The 17,582-nt window shown below is 44.7% G+C and overlaps 1 protein-coding gene across 3 annotated transcripts in view; it reads right to left on the bottom strand.

The window, feature by feature from the left end:
* The window catches only part of ADAMTS17 (ADAM metallopeptidase with thrombospondin type 1 motif 17), a 1,111,828-nt gene that overhangs the window by 373,579 nt on the left and 720,667 nt on the right, over nucleotides 1-17,582 (bottom strand). For all 3 annotated transcript variants that reach the window (XM_069625034.1, XM_069625036.1, XM_069625035.1), the window contains exon 13: nucleotides 14,800-14,966. In XM_069625034.1, the coding sequence (XP_069481135.1) occupies nucleotides 14,800-14,966 (167 nt within the window). The remainder of the gene's footprint in view (nucleotides 1-14,799; nucleotides 14,967-17,582) is intronic.

Below are 17,582 nucleotides of genomic sequence, written 5' to 3'. Positions count from 1 at the left end.
TTATTTGATGGTTGTAGCTTGCTCCCATCTTTATATTTAGGATTAGATAGGTGTTTTTTTCAAACCCAATTGAAGTTCAATAAACACCCTTGAACTGTGATCACTTGTGTCTTTTCTTACTGTTTGATACCATGCCTTCCTTACACTGGGCATCCTTAAAGAAAACCGTAGCTTTGCGTTCAGCCAAGAAAGAATTTAAGCAGTCAGCTGCTGCTGTGGAAAAATGTGCTGAAGTACATAGTCTCTCTGCCAAGAGGGTGTGATCCACAAGATCGAACATGGCAAAGAGATCCAACAGCACAAGCAAGGCCGTATGTCCCCTTTCCATAGTCTGGAGTATTTTAGCCTTTAATTCAAGCATCATAGACTTGGTGCTATGGGCACGTCTATAACCTGACTGTTTATCGCCAAGAATGTCGTATTCAGTGAGGAAGGCGTCAAACGGTAAGTGTGCCACTCTGTCCAGAATCTTCAGCAGATTGGGGACATTAGTGATGGGTCGTTAATTGATTGGCAGGCTGGGATCAGGGGAGTTTTTTTTTAACAAGCGGGAGATCCAGGCCTGCTTAATATCACACGGGACGCAGTTTTCCCTAAAATAAGCATCTACGAATTTTGTGATAAGGGGGGCCAGAAGTGAGGCACAGGATTTTACCGCAATAGCTGGACAAATGTCCCCGTTACAGTTTGTGGGCTTGAGCTTGCTGAGAATATCAGTGAGATCTTGCTCAGAGATTGAGTGGAAATTGAATTCATGGCAAGTCCTCTTTGGGTTCGAGATTGGCAAATTACTATGTTCAGGGTTATTCCAGGCGTTTGGGCATGCAATGTTAGACTGAAGGTTTATTAATTTGTTCATAAAAGTTTTTTGAATGGTGGTACACTACTTCATGTCTTTGATAACATGTGACGGAAGTTGACAGGGGTCCTCGAGCTCTTTCAGTACTCTAAACAGCTCTTTAGAGCTGGAGGCAGTCCCAAGAATACGCTGGTTGTAGTAATTTTACTTTGCTCGGGAAATGGCAGTCGTATGTGCCTTGACTATCTGTGAGGGGGTGGATTTATCCTCATCAGATTTAGTTTCCCCCCAGTTTTTTAATGCATTATTTTTGTCTTTTTTTAGAGTCTGAATGTCTGGCGAATACCACTTTTAATCCGGCAGCATTTTCATGAGGCGTGTTGTAACGGGAGCCACGTTATCGACAGCTGTCCCTAGTGTTTTCCGATAGGCAACTGCCAGTTCATCAGCAGAGTGTAAGTTGGGCAGGTTATCAATGGGGGGTGCAATGAAGGGTGCCATGGCCGCAGGTGTGAGCTTGCACTGGTTTCTGTAGGATACCCAGCATTTATAATGTGGTGTTTCAATGGTGGTGGTGGTGCGACCATGGGCATTTGTTATTAGAAATGTCACCTATAGTGATATTCTGTGCCAGAACCCAGTCTAAAATCTCCCCTTTGCTATGGGTAGGCTGGGTAATGTGTTGATGAAAACCTAATTTCAGCAACAAGGTCTTGACCATCGTGCGTGGATTTCACATCAGAGTCGTCACGGAAACCAAGATTGAAGTCTCCCAAGATGAGAGTTCTTGCCTTGGGTTTGAGACTGGGAGCTAGCTATAAGGTCAGTAAGATGGGTCAGGAAGTAAGGCATAGTATGTGGAGGTCTATAAATCAAGAACATGTTGATAGTTGTGTTAGGGTCAATCTCAAACTTTGCCCACATTACCTGACATTCAGGAAGCATGAGATTCTCTATCTTGTGAATTTTTAAAGCTTGGTCACAGAGGAGTGCCATTCTGCCACGTTTAGCATTCAAGCGACCAGTCCTTACACTATTATAGCCAGCCGGGACTGCCAGCATGAGGGCAGGTCCCGCAGCATCATGTAACCATGATTCTGTAATGGCACAGAGTGGTGACTAAGTGATCTTCGTATGGACATTGTTATTGACCTCCTCTAAGCCAATTAGAATATGTAGAGTGCAGTCAATAACTACTGGTATTGACTGCATTCTGAACCTTGTGTCTTCTGAAGCAGACACAGAAACAGCAACCCAATTTCCAGGCAAGATTTTGTTTCAACAAGAGACTTCCACTCTGTGTGTACCTTTTTCGTTGTTGCTGCGACCAGCTATTTAACACACAAAAGAACAAAAAACAAAAACATTGGGAAATGCTTTCACTTTCTTATAGAGAAACTCACATGACACGTAATGAATGATCACGTGAACCTTGTTCAGTTCAACCAAGTTGCAATTAAAATGCTTAACATATGAAGACAACCATGCTATTTAAATACTACAAAATATAACCACATTTAACTTACTCAGTTTGTTTATTTGCTTTGCTCAGTGTTAAAGCACCCATTTTTACTCCATCACGAATAACTCCAAGACATGTGTTGCTAAAACCAGCATGTGCTAAATCCTTGGAGATCTCGGGTGGGTGATTACAGCAACCCCTCCCTTGGCTATAAGGCTATATTAGCACATCCATCGCTGCATATACACGCACAACATGACCTTGGGAAAAGGCTGGTACACATTTCTCTAGTCAGACCTAAAACGTGTTTCATAACAAACCTAGCAGCCGCGCGCTCTTGTTAACACAAAGATGAAGCCTGGACTAGATACACACGCATCCATGTTTAAACTGCCCCTGGGTGCCATGTAAACAAGCCTGGCCACCGGACGCGCTGCCTGTCGCAGCCTTCCCGAGGGGACACTTTTAGTAAATTTACAGTTTAGCTGGGCGAGGCTCGCCCATCGCTTTGTTCACAGATGTGGCTGTCTGGCAGATGTGCTGAAGAGTCTCTTTGCTGCAGTATTTCTCTACCTCCTTTCCTATACACTAAAGCTGCCCAGTTTTTTGGACAACTACTTAAAGTCGTTTTTAATTTTAATTTTAATTTATTTTGTGTTTTGTATTCCTTCTAGTCTAACATGGGGGAGAGAACGTGCGTAAGGCTTGCGGTGACGCAGAGGCCCATTTCGTCAAACTGCTGTTCAACGAGTACCTATTGGAATCCTATTCCAATTTATTTTAATGTTATTTTATTTTATGTCACGCCGGTAACTTGACAAGCATCAGGGCGTGGCTCACATGTATACGCAGGACAGAATCAAAAAGGCACAAGACGTCAAGAGGTCATGAACTACGAGCAAGATTATCCAGTGTTTATTCAAATAAGTGGGTTTTCAGACGTTTTCGAAAAGGTAAAAGGTTGCTTTCAAGATGCAGGTCAAGTGGAAGAGCGTTCCATGCAAAAGAGGCCCTATAAACAGAACATTTTCTTGGGGCAAGTTAGTAGCATCGTATTATAAAACTCAGCTTTCGATTTGGCAAATCGACATTGGGCCTCATTACGAGTATGGCGTTAAGGCAACAACGGCGCCGGTATCGCTACCAGCACCGTTGTTACCATACCACCATACTACGCGTTCTACCGGCACCCGCGAGCAGAACTTGATGGTAATACCGGTACCGTTATTAACACTAGCGGTGCTACCACCCTCCCCATTCCCATTGACCCCTATGGGGCCGAATAGAGATGGGGAGTCCCTTATTACCGGCACCCGCGAATGGGCAATTACCGGGTCCGCAAAACTCGGCATGACCCGGTAATTGCCCCTTCGCGGGTGCCGGAAAAAAATGGATACCGGCAGCAGCCGTGCCTGTACTACAGGCACGGCTACCGCCAGCCTCGTAATGAGGCCCATTGATTTTCTCTTTTAGGTAGTCTGGAGCAGACCCATAAGTTATTTTATGCACATAGACTAGGGTCTTGAACACAATTCTGGCACTGATTGGCAACCAACGGAGCGATCTTCGATGTTCAGAGATGTTCTCCTCGTGGTACTTGCTTTATGATGCGGACCGCATCATTTTGTATCGCTTGCACAGCGTGATCTTACTTGGAAGCCCCGGCCAACAGGGCGTTACAGTAATCTATCCTAGATAGGATGGTGGCTCTAGCCAGGGTTTCGCAATTTGTATCGGATAGCAGGGGTCTGATTTTCCTTAGATGTTTTAAGTAGCAATGGGAGTTTTGTATTATTCCATTTACTTGGGCTTCCAAACTGACTGAGCAATCAAGTAAGTGCCCAATGTTTTTACTTTTAATTCTGTTTTCATGATGCTTTCGTCTAACTGAAAGTTATCGTGCTTCGGATCTAATTAAGTTCTCAAGTGGTTGGAGGTTAGCATCGTTCAGACACATCCAGTGCTTCTGCATCCATTGCTTTACTATTAAAAAGACAGCATTTAGCTTGGAGCTATCCTGCACGTAGTCTCCTGTCAGTTCTAAAATCAGCTGAGTAGCGTCAGCATAATTCGTAAACAAATGATGTTTGTGTCTTTTAAGAAGTCACACAGCGGTTTCATATATAAATTGAAAAGGGCTGGCGACAGGCAGGCTGGCTTCCTGTCGGACTCCATATGTACTGGGCATATAGTCCGAAGTCATATCTCCCCAATGAATGGCAGATGCTCTGCCTCGGGGGGATAGCTCAGGGGCAGCATGCTCGCCTTGGAGCAAGACGACACAGAGCAACACAGATTCAATCCCCAGGTCCGCTCTTAGAAACCTCTGGGTATTAAGCGCGTTATAAATAACCTATCATATCATATTCACCTGGAAGGAATGAACCCACTCTATTGCTCTAGGGGAGCAATTTCCGACCATCTCCAAGGCGGCAAATAGTATATCATGATCCGATAAATCAAAGGCCGCTGATAGGTCCAATAATACCAGCATACCACATCTACCGGAATCCATCAAATCCAACATGCTTGATTGTAGATCTAATAGAGCACTTTCAGTGCTATGTTATGTTAAAAAAACAGATTGTTTAGAATGGAGGATTTTATTTGGTTCCAAGAAATTCTGCAGTTGTCTGTCAGCTACTTTGTCTAATACTTTTAATTACAAATTAAGTATTGGTACTTGGGCATAGATTGGCACTAATTTCGGGGCTTTTGTCTGTTTTATTTAACACAAGGGGTAACAGTCACTTTTTTCTAATGCTTTTATGTACTTTTTTGTGCCCTTAAAGAGGCATTAATACATTGGACTATAAACGGGCCAAAGATGTTCTCACGATCAAGCATAAGCTAAGAGCGAAGGCTGTCTCCTAAGCAGGAGGTCGGATGCGTAGAGTGGAAGGACTCCATCAGTTCCACTAAAAGTATGTTTTGAAATGAGAAAACTATTTTTTCCTCCTCTAGGTTTTTCTTTAAAGTGTGTTTGTGAAAATCAATTGTCGTCAGAAGATGAAAATCTGATTTTCTCACGAGCACTTAACATTTTGTAAGAGAACGACTTTTGAACTCTAATGCAGTCCTCTGTTGACGGCGCGAAATAGCTTTTTTGTTGGAGTGGGTTTTCAATTTTCTTTAGAATACTGAATAGTTGCTTGGTTTCATTTCTAGTATTTGTTATTTGCTGCTGAAAGACCTTTTTTCGTGTCTAGTATGGCACATTTATAGATTGTCTTATGTTCTTTCAAGCTAGTCTATATTCATCTTGATTTTTGTTATTCCAAAGGCGTTCAGATTGCCTTTTGACTTTCCTTATTTCCGTTAGTTCATTATTGAACCAGCCAATGTGTTGGGTCTTTTCTCTAACAACAGATATTCTGAGCGGAGCCACCTGATCCGGCATTTGGTTCATTTAAAATGTATAGATTGGTACTAAGGTTTCAGGATCGTTTTCATCTAAGGTATTTTCCATCACTAGAGTCATTCATTTACTCAAGTCCGAATGGAGTGATTTTATTAAAATTTCGGGCTTGTATTTTCTTAACAGGTGCCGGTTTTATTACTGGTTTTTGTTTACAAAGAACTTGGAATTGGATAGTACACTGGTCTGACCAAATGCAAGTGTTTGTCTCACCAATCTCAACTTGGAGGTATCTGCACGCAACCCTTTAGAGTGTGTGGGCTGGTTGTTAATAATAAGAGAAATCTGAATTTCTAAGATTGCGCTCTAACATGATTGCATCCTTGTCTGCTTTGTCCTGAAACCAATGATAAAATCTCCTAACAACAAGGTTGCACTTCCAGGCTTATTTAGCGGGTGCCATATCTGTATTAATTCATCGTTACATTCTTGCATGTCTTTGGGCGGTCGATATAATAAAATTACATTAATGCAGTAAAGTTAAGATGTAAAATCTTACAACCTGCACATGTTATTTGGACCTTATAAAAATGAAACTCTTCTTTCATGATGATCTCCACCCCCGCCTCCCACCTTTCATATTTGGACGATTAAGCATGAAGAATTTATATTTTTCTGGCACAGCCCTTCCCAGTATAGGGCCACAAGGTTCTTGGAGCCAAGTCTCTGTTAAACAGAACATGGGCCTCATTACAAGTTTGGCGGTACGGTACGGTGTTGGTACGGCACTGGCACCGTTCATACCGTACTGCCAAACTACACGTTTTCCTCGCGGTTGCCTGACAGCCCGCCAGGAAGACCCTGCCCTATGGGGCAGAATGGGGATCGGGAGCCCGGCCATACCTCCACCCGCAAATGGGCAATTGCCGGCCCATTCAACTCGTAATAGGCCGGTTATGGCCCATTCAGGGGTGTCGGTGCCGGTAGCGAGCTTGGCGGTAGCCGTGCCTGCCATACAGGCACGGCTACCGCCAAGCTAGTAATGAGGCTAGATCATTATCTGATATATAGTCACATATGTCCAATGCATGCACATTTATAGATCTGGTACTTAATAATGCAGACCTAATGCAATATTGGTCAGAGCGCTCTATTTTATGTGGTTATTTCATTTGGTCACAGGTATCAAACACATTAACAACCTGTTGGTTATCCAGTGCTACTCTATGTTTATCTAGGTTTGTTAGTACTGAAATAAGACACAGGGGACTATTCTCTACCATGACAGATGTACATATATCTGGTATGATGTTGTTCCTTTGTGGTTAGGTATATCAATGTCTTGACAGGCAGTACCTGAAGTTCCACCTAAAAACGATTTTCCGGTGTCAATGGTGAAGGTGCTTCTGTCTTCCCATGGGACTCTATGGGAATGGGGAGTTAAAAAATCCAACGCCTGACTTCTCATGCCGCTGGGATGTCCCGGTGACACCAGGAAGTCAGGCACCAGATTTGGTGTTGCCGGGTTGGCGGCAACCCGCCAGTTGCACAGGCGGGTTACCGCTAACCTCGTAATGAAACCCAAAGTGCCAAGAATAAATGGCTCGACCGGAAACTGGTGCTCATGAAAAGAAAAGGTTGTAATTTGGATCGACACTGGAAAAAATACCTATTTGACTGAGTAAATGCCTTCAGCACGCAAGGAACTATAGCCATACTATAAGATGAAAGAAAGCCTCTTTCATCAGCAACTTCACCCATCTACCAACAGCACTAGAAAACCCTTCACAATCTATAGGGCATCAATACCTTGTACCCAAACAATTTCAGCTCTTGAACCCAATCAAACCCTGCCGGAGAGCCTAGCTCGTTTATATTTAGAATAAGTTGATAAGATCAGGAAATCAACCCCTCAGACAAATCTCCAGAAGCAAACCCCCTCTCAACCTTTAGAGCGGAGCGTGGCTTTCAACTCCTTATAAATTCTCACCTTGAAAGACAACCTGTCCTTTGTAAACATGAATGCAATCAGCCACAGAAAAAGTGAATCCTTGCCCGACAAAACTGATGAAAACTCTGATGGGGCACTAGCCGCTCCCTGAAAACCACCGGCAGCCTTGCCGATCAGCTAACTGGAGCAACTACCCTACCACTCCTAAAATAATATGGGCTAGACCCCATGAACCAGGCATGTTATCGCCCAGTCTTAACGGTAGCAGCAAAAGCTAAACTTCTAGAAATGGCAGTCACCAATTACAAGACTAGAGCGAGTCCAACGCTCTGTTCCACAATAAACAATCTGGCTATAGAGCACCGAGAAGTAGAAGCTCTCATGGACAATAAAGAGAACAATCTAGATGCCAACCACACTGTGCGGATCGTCCCCACTGATCTTAATGGTGGACCACTCCATCCTCCACCCTGATCTCTAGAATGGAGTCAACCATGGACAGCCAGTCGGCAGCACTGACATTAATCTAATATTTCCACTGCTCAACCAGGCTGAGGGGGAGTCAATTCAATTCAAAATCCATCAATGTTTATTTTGTACCGTAGGCCACTCACTGGCATTCCGGATCGCTTTGAGGCGAACTTCAACATCTAAGTGGAAAATTCACAAATAAAGAAACAAGAAGACACCATAATCCATCTGTGAGCAAACACGAGAGGTCTATTGGCCGTTCACACCTGTATGTGTAAGAGTTAGTTATGCCTAAACCCAGCCAAACTGGATATCCTGATCTGTGCCCAGCAAACACACATATCTACCCAGAGGATGTGGTGAAGTGACTGAAACCCGGTTCCTACACCGAAAACGCCAGTCAAAAATGTGTATGTCACCTTTGACAGTGATCGCTCAACAAATAGATCTCCACTAAAGAGAGTAACTGCTGCTACGCCTTGAAGGCCCTAAGAAAAAATCTACCAGCCTTGGAGATGAACTACAGAATGCAACTGACCAACTCACTGATCTCCTCCAAACTAGATAACTGCAATCTTGTCCTTCTCGGCCTCCCCAAGAAAGAGTTCAATGGACTTATGACAGTGCATAGCCTCCTTCTCGACCTCCCCAAGAAAGATCTCAATGGACTTCTGACAGTGCATAGCCTCCTTCTTGGCCTCCCTAAGAAAGAGCTCAATAGACCCTCTGACAGTGCATAGCCTCCTTCTTGGCCTCCCCAAGAAAGAGCTCAATAGACTTCTGACAGTGCATAGGGTCCTTCTCGGCCTCACCAAGAAAGAGCTCTGTAGACTTCTGACAGTGCATAGCCTCCTTCTCGACCTCCCCAAGAAAGAGCTCAGTAGACTTCTGACAGTGCACAGCCTCCTTCTCGGCCTCCCCAAGAAAGAGCTCCGAAGACCTCTGACAGTGCATAGCCTCCTTCTCGGCCTCCCCAAGAAAGAGCTCAGTAGACTTCAGACAGTGCATAGCCTCCTTCTCGGCCTCCCCAAGAAAGAGCTCAGTAGACCCTCTGACAGTGCATAGCCTCCTTCTTTACCTCCACAAAAAAGAGTTCAGTAGACTTCTGACAGTGCATAGCCTCCTTCTCGACCTCCCCAAGAAAACGCTCTATAGACTTCTGACAGTGCACAGCCTCCTTCTCGGCCTCCCCAAGAAAGAGCTCCGTAGACCTCTGACAGTGCATAGCCTCCTTCTCGGCCTCCCCAAGAAAGAGCTCTATAGACTTCTGACAGTGCACAGCCTCCTTCTTGGCCCCCCCAAGAAAGAGCTCAATAGACTTCTGACAGTGCATAGGGTCCTTCTCGGCCTCACCAAGAAAGAGCTCAGTAGACTTCTGACAGTGCACAGCCTCCTTCTCGACCTCCCCAAGAAAGAGCTCAGTAGACTTCTGACAGTGCACAGCGTCCTCCCCAAGAAAGACCTCCGTAGACCTCTGACAGTGCATAGCCTCCTTCTCGGCCTCCCCAAGAAAGAACTTAGTAGACTTCCGACAGTGCATAGCCTCCTTCTCGGACTCCCCAAGAAAGAGCTCAGTAGACTTCCGACAGTGCATAGCCTCCTTCTCGGCCTCCCCAAGAAACAGCTCAGTAGACTTCCGACAGTGCATAGCCTCCTTCTCGGCCTCCCCAAGAAAGAGCTCAGTAGACTTCCGACAGTGCATAGCCTCCTTCTCGGCCTCCCCAAGAAAGAGCTCAGGAGACTTCTGACACTGCACAGCCTCCTTCTCGGCCTCCCCAAGAAAGAGCTCCATAGACCTCTGACAGTGCACAGCCTCCTTCTCGGCCTCCCCAAGAAAGAGCTCAGTAGACTTCCGACAGTGCATAGCCTCCTTCTCGGCCTCCCCAAGAAAGAGCTCAGTAGACTTCCGACAGTGCATAGCCTCCTTCTCGGCCTCCCCAAGAAAGAGCTCAGTAGACTTCCGACAGTGCATAGCCTCCTTCTCGGCCTCCCCAAGAAAGAGCTCAGTAGACTTCCGACAGTGCATAGCCTCCTTCTCGGCCTCCCCAAGAAAGAGCTCAGTAGACTTCTGACAGTGCATAGCTGGGCTGCTCACCTCATAGTTGTATTGAATAAACATGAACACAGAATATGAACCCTTAAAAAACCACACTGGCTGCCTTTCCAGAGTAGAACAGACTTTAGGCTTCTCTTCCAGAAGAGCAATTTGGAGCACAGGGTCAAACTGCCTCTCCAATTATGCCCTAAAGGAACGCTTCAGGTGTAACACTGAAAACAAGCTACTCCAAAACACTGCCAAGTTCAAGATGTTTGCAGAGGGAAGAGTGTCTGTTGCAGGCCGTAAACTATGAAGTGTAATGTCACAGGATCTGAGACCACATGATAGTTAGGAGAAGACCGAAAGCCCCCCTGTTTGGCAAAGCATTCCTTGTCAGGTTACTCACCCCAGTCAAGGACTTGCCTACCTGTTACCTACAGTTTGTATGTAATGTATTTTCCTCATGAAGTCACGTTCTTTTCTTAAGTCTGGAACATGCTTTGCCCTCCCTGGTAACCCCTGTCGGATGCTTCTGCATTACCTTCATCCCCTCCCCTACCGTCTCTATTTTTTGTCCTCTTTCTGTGTTTTGGTGTATTTTGTATACCTTGAATGCATAACAAATCACCCAACAAAGAATAATCACAGAAAACAGTTTCAGATACAAAGTAACTGTTCACAATAAAGAAAAAACACAATATTGAATCCAAAGACTACCTACAGGAGTGTACACCGATCTGTGTGATCTGTGACAGATTCAACATTAAAATGACATTCATTTGTTAGAGTGGAACATCCTTGTGCTCCAGTGTAGTGGACATAAATCGGATCTGTACAATTGGGAATAGCGTTGTTCATCGGGCAAATCAAAATGTATGTCTTATGCACCTATTTTGAGCACATGACAAAGGTTGCAATGCTCAAATGGTGTAAGAAGGGATTACATGTGTCATGGGATTGAGAGGCACCACACACGTGATAGTGATTCTTACAAAGAGTCATGAGGTTAAGATTATGAAATAGCACCCTAGGCGGAGGCGGTAGCCAATTCGGGAGCTCGGAATGTGGGCAGTATTCACTGGTATAAACCTGCATTCCGAGCAAAGCCCTGTGCCTCCCTTGCACCCTATGCCCCATTTAGGACCCGCAAGTAGGCATAGGTAACAGCTAAAGACTAAAATACGTTTTGAAAAATTAAAAAGTCACTTGCTTCTTTCTTGCAGCACACTGCTTCCGTGACAGGGATTCCACTTTCAGTGTTGATTACATCATTGTAAGCAACACTGAAAACGGACTCCCTCTCCAAGAAGTGGCATTGCAGGATTTACGGTCAGTCCGTTTTTATTATTTTTTTTAATCTATTTTAGTCCTTAGCATGTACGTGTGCTTACTCACAGCTCCTAGAGGCAGTATGGGGTGCCAGCGTGAGCAAGGGAGGCACAGGGCGTGGGGCACACAACACTTGGGACAGTGAATACAGCCCAATATCTGAGCTCCATGACTGGCGGGTGCTAATTGCGATATACACATTGGCATTGGGCCTACCCTGCAGGAACAGCACAACCACCTGAATTAAGGGACCCTCGCTTGTGCCCTTAACTAGTGCAGCGGGACATTCGCGGCAGGGTCGGCCCACCACCTTGGTTGATATAGCCTCAATGCAGTTCTTGTTATCAACATGCCTTTTGTGGTTAATATAGCAAACCAAAAATCATACCTAAGGTTTGATTTCATGTACTGAATACATTTTTTAAGTCGTTTTTTTTTCTGGGTTTGATGACTAAGAGAGACGTTCTTCTTTAAAACAGTGGGACAATATGCCTCATTGCGAGAGCGGTGTCAATTTCCCTATTTTTCTGAGGAATTATCACCAAACTTGTTTACTGCTATGCCACTAGTTCTGCCAAAAATAACCACTGGATTAGAAGTGTTGCTAAAATTGTGTTACCCCTATGATTGGAGACAACGCTATTTTGGGATTACTGCTCAAAGCTGCAGATGTTTTGAGGTAAAGTGGAGGATTTACTGCCAGCTTTGTGCTGAGCTTAGGGTGTAGTAATTTCAGCAGTAACCCCCTGTGGCAAATCGACCATTTACTGTTACAAGTGACAAACCACTTGATTTATTTGGGTTTCCATCTTTATAAGATAAAGCTTGAATGGAATGATTTAGATCAAACCCTGCTATTTTTGGTGCCCAAAAGAAAATAGTAATTAGGAAATAAGGGTGTTTGCTTGCATTCTTACTTTGAATTTTTAGAAGCTGAAAGCTGTACCAGGTATAACATAACATTTGGAAATAATAGAACAAACCAACTGGGAATTACGAAACCAATTAAAGCAATTCTTTGGAGAAAGGTTTTGGCCCAGCCTCGTGAAGACCCGGTTGCAGTTTTTGATTACAAACTGGACATTTTGTCTTTACAACCTTATCCTTATTGGGGGCTCCTTTTAATAAATCGGAAATTCTTAGACCCTCAGCTGAATTCAATTCATGTCGATCTAAACAAGATTCGATTGAAGCGATTATCGGCGGTAGTGATAGATTGCTTAGATAAACGTGAAGATCCAGTAAAGCCTTTGGGTGCGTATAATACTGTACTGAACTTAAATCGAACAAGGTGAAAAGGATATTATGGAATTCTGATTGATGTGAAACTAAGCAGCTTGTGTGTGAACACAAGCTGTTCAGTGAGAACGCTAGAAGGGAGAGAAAGTTGGGCATGTTGCCCAAACTTTTTCTTACATTTCAGAGGAAGAATTTCAGAAGAACGTTCATGAGATTTCGTCTTAATCTGTTGCCTATCCTTGAAGTGGTTGTTATACGACAAGGTTTCAATCTTACTAAATGTGTTTGTAGATTTTGCAAACAGACTCCTCCAATGGAGACTGTTAAACATATGTACATATATGTTTTATTATGTTTACAACTCAAATAAGCTTTATCATAATACAAAAAGACTATGGGCCTCCTTACGAGTTTGGCGGTAGTCATGCCCTTAATAAGGGCATGGCTGCCTCCAAACTCAGGTCCGTTGTCCCTGAATGGGGAAATACCGGGCCATTCCAACCTTGGAGGGCCCGGTATTTCCGCATCCAGGGAACCCAGACCCAGCCCATCCCCATTCCCATTTGAGCCCCCATAGGGCTCGATGGGAATGGGGAGGGAGGTAACAACGGGCACATTACAAGTGTCCCGTTGTTACCTCCCTCTTCCCCTCGCAGGACCCTGAAAAGAGGTCTGGTTTTACCAGATGTCTGATCCGGGTCCCGCAAAGGGAACCTCGTAATCAGCCGTGACGGAATGAAGGGGGGCGGTCCCATACCGGCCCCCTTCATTCCGTCAGCGCAAGCCTCGTAATGAGGCCCAAGGTTTCAATCTAAATAAATATATTTGTAGATTTTGGAAACAAACTCCTCAAACTGAGACAGTTAAACAAATAATGTTCTATTGTCATTACGTAGGAGAGTTCAAAATGATTTACTTGGGTACACTGTACACATACAGGAAGCCTTGTTAACCATGTACATTTTGTAACATCTTTTATTGTGTGAACTGGTATTGTTGTTTGTAGCAATTGTGAGGTTTATTTATTAAATGTTTGCATCATCAGGGTAATTTAAAGTTCTTACTGGAACTCTGGTGATTTAATTATTATTTCTCTGTATGTTTTGATGTATCTATTAGAAAATGTCCTTCTTATTTGTTTTGTTTCGTTTTCATAAGGTTGTCTAGGGTTTATGTTTGACCATAACCCAACCAAAAAAATGTGCAGTAATTCTGTTCCCTTCCAAAATAGTGGCAGTGATGGAATTACTGCTAAGAGTTGCCCACGTTACTATTAATGAGGCCAGCATGTGGGCAAGCGTTGAGTTAGTAATGCACACTAGGCCCTAGGGAGTTAGATCAAGATGGCGAACACAAAGCACATTCCAGAGAGGGACATGCGGCAAGCCCCATCCTACCACACGTCCTGCACCACCACACTGGCGTGTTGTTCCCATTCTTGGAACTGTGGTGGGAGCCGAGCTAGTCAAATAGATTGGGGTCTAATGCATCTGCTGCAGGGGCTCGGCCATTTATCCTTTTTAAATGGATAAAATGAGTACCACCCATTTATGTCAGCTGAACAGTGTTAGTACCAAGAGACCATTGAGATGTAAAGAGTACAATAAGAAATATACATGAATAATGTCATCATTGGCAGACAGTGGGCCTCATTACGACCCAGGCGGTAACCATGGCGCTATTAGCACCATGGTTGCCGCCGGAACCTTACCGATTCCGCCATGGTGAATGGAGCAATTACCGCCCCATTCCAAGGATGGCGGGGGCGGTAATTCCCCATTCACCATGGCCCTTCTCCATTCCCATTTTTGCTCCCACAGGGCTCAATGGGAATGGGGAAGGCGGTAATAATGGTACCGCAAATTGAGGTACTGTTAATACCTCCAAAGTCCCTTTGCAGGTCCTGTCCTTAATGCCTGGTAAAACCAGGCGTTAAGGGAGGACCCGCAAAGGGACCTCGGAATAGGGCGGTAAGGGATTACTGGCACCAGTGCCCTTACCGGTACCGGTAATCCCTTACCGCCCGGGTCGTAATGAGGCCCAGTATGATGGGTGTGAAGCTATCTCTCCCAACGGTCTCCTAGCTGCATGTGGGAGGAGCTGAAGGGGAAATCCACAAAAAATCAATAAAGGAGAGAGGTCCTCAACATACCATCGACCATGACAGCTGTCAAAAGGCTCTTCTTCCGGTGCGTGGTCCTGTCGTGGGTGTGGCATTGGTGATCTCTGAAGCTGGATGTCTCCTTCGGGCAGTGGGGGTGTTCACAGACAGCGTGCTCCACGCTTGGGCCTGGGCAGTTCTTACCGCCGGGCCCGGGCCTATGGTGGAAGGATGAAAAGAAACCAGTCATTATCTGGGGACACAGCTTAATGAGAGCTCTCTTTGCTCTATTCCACTTGTCGTAGCAAATTAGCACCTCTAGAGAAGGTCATCAAATCAGCTGATCTGGACTGCCGCTGAGGCTGCCTCTTTTCCTATTCACACGTCCACATATGCAAAGCTGCTTTGCCTTTGCTTGATTGGTCGAATCTTGGCTGCCTCTTTTCCTACTCACACGTCCACACATGCAATGCTGCTTTGCCTTTGCTTGATTGGTCGAATCTTGGCTGCCTCTTTTCCTACTCACACTTCCACACATGCAAAGCTGCTTTGCCTTTGCTTGATTGGTCGAATCTTTACTGCCTCTTTTCCTACTCACACTTCCACACATGCAAAGCTGCTTTGCCTTTGCTTGATTGGTCGAATCTTTACTGACTCTTTTCCTACTCACACTTCCACACATGCAAAGCTGCTTTGCCTTTGCTTGATTGGTCGAATCTTTACTGACTCTTTTCCTACTCACACGTCCACACATGCAAAGCTGCTTTGCCTTTGCTTGATTGGTCGAATCTTGGCTGCCTCTTTTCCTACTCACACTTCCACACATGCAATGCTGCTTTGCCTTTGCTTGATTGGTCGAATATTGGCTGCCTCTTTTCCTACTCACACGTCCACACATGCAAAGCTGCTTTGCCTTTGCTTGATTGGTCGAATCTTTGCTGCCTCTTTTCCTACTCAGACTGCCACACATGCAATGCTGCTTTGCCTTTGCTTGATTGGTCGAATCTTTACTGCCTCTTTTCCTACTCAGACTGCCACACATGCAATGCTGCTTTGCCTTTGCTTGATTGGTCGAATCTTTACTGACTCTTTTCCTACTCAGACTGCCACATATGCAATGCTGCTTTGCCTTTTGGTTGATTGGTCGATTCTTTACTGCCTCTTTTCCTACTCACACTTCCACACATGAAAAGCTGCTTTGCCTTTGCTTGATTGGTCGAATATTGGCTGCCTCTTTTCCTACTCACACGTCCACACATGCAAAGCTGCTTTGCCTTTGCTTGATTGGTCGAATCTTTGCTGCCTCTTTTCCTACTCAGACTGCCACACATGCAATGCTGCTTTGCCTTTGCTTGATTGGTCGAATCTTTACTGCCTCTTTTCCTACTCAGACTGCCACATATGCAATGCTGCTTTGCCTTTGCTTGATTGGTCGAATCTTTACTGACTCTTTTCCTACTCAGACTGCCACATATGCAATGCTGCTTTGCCTTTTGGTTGATTGGTCGATTCTTTACTGCCTCTTTTCCTACTCGCACTTCCACACATGAAAAGCTGCTTTGCCTTTGCTTGATTGGTTGAATATTGGCTGCCTCTTTTCCTACTCACACGTCCACACATGAAAAGCTGCTTTGCCTTTGCTTGATTGGTCGAATCTTTGCTGCCTCTTTTCCTACTCAGACTGCCACACATGCAAAGCTGCTTTGCCTTTGCATGATTGGTCGAATCTTTACTGACTCTTTTCCTACTCAGACTGCCACACATGCAATGCTGCTTTGCCTTTTGGTTGATTGGTCGATTCTTTACTGCCTCTTTTCCTACTCGCACTTCCACACATGAAAAGCTGCTTTGCCTTTGCTTGATTGGTTGAATATTGGCTGCCTCTTTTCCTACTCACACGTCCACACATGCAAAGCTGCTTTGCCTTTGCTTGATTGGTCGAATCCTTGCTGCCTCTTTTCCTACTCAGACTGCCACACATGCAAAGCTGCTTTGCCTTTGCATGATTGGTCGAATCTTTACTGACTCTTTTCCTACTCAGACTGCCACACATGCAATGCTGCTTTGCCTTTTGGTTGATTGGTCGATTCTTTACTGCCTCTTTTCCTACTCGCACTTCCACACATGAAAAGCTGCTTTGCCTTTGCTTGATTGGTTGAATATTGGCTGCCTCTTTTCCTACTCACTCTTCCACACATGCAATGCGGCTTTGTCTTTGCTTGATTAGTCGAATCTTTTGTACATTTATTTACAATTCTAGTGCCGCTACTTGCTTCATGCATTCGCTACAGTTTTACTTTGCTTTACATTAATGCATTTTCTAATATTACTGCTGATATAGTCACGCGCTACCTCACCTTGGCGCTCCAGCACACTCACCAGTATCAAATTACCTCTAGTTCTAGAAGTATTGTGCCTCCACAAACGTTTGCCCCTTTTCTTGAATTGAATTGATATTTTATTTCTATCGCGCTCGTCGATAAGTGTTTCAGAGCGTGACAAGGCAAGGGAGGGAAACAGGGGAGAAACAAAACAACGATCTTACTCGGCCCAGTGACATTGAGAACGCGCAAGTGCATGGGAGAGGGGGAGGGGAGAAGTGTAAAGTGCGGAGCAAAAGGAGAACAGAATAAATAAATAATAGTAAATAAATAATACAAGAAAAAAATGGTAGTTCAGCCAACAAATGACAAGTGCCAAGTTTAAGGCAGCAGACAGGGTAGGTCAGATAAGTGCAGGAAGAAAAATAGGGGCGACTGTATGGGTACAGATAGAGACCCCAGTGCAAGGGGAGGCACAGAGGCAGTGCAGGAGGGTGGCAGGGTGAGTAGGAA

The sequence above is a fragment of the Ambystoma mexicanum genome, chromosome 11, assembly GCF_040938575.1.
Source record: "Ambystoma mexicanum isolate Mex_15411 chromosome 11, UKY_AmexF1_1, whole genome shotgun sequence".
Lineage (NCBI taxonomy): Eukaryota > Metazoa > Chordata > Amphibia > Caudata > Ambystomatidae > Ambystoma > Ambystoma mexicanum.
The sequence above is the reverse complement of the archived record's forward strand: the minus strand, read 5'-3'. Positions and strand labels throughout refer to the sequence as shown.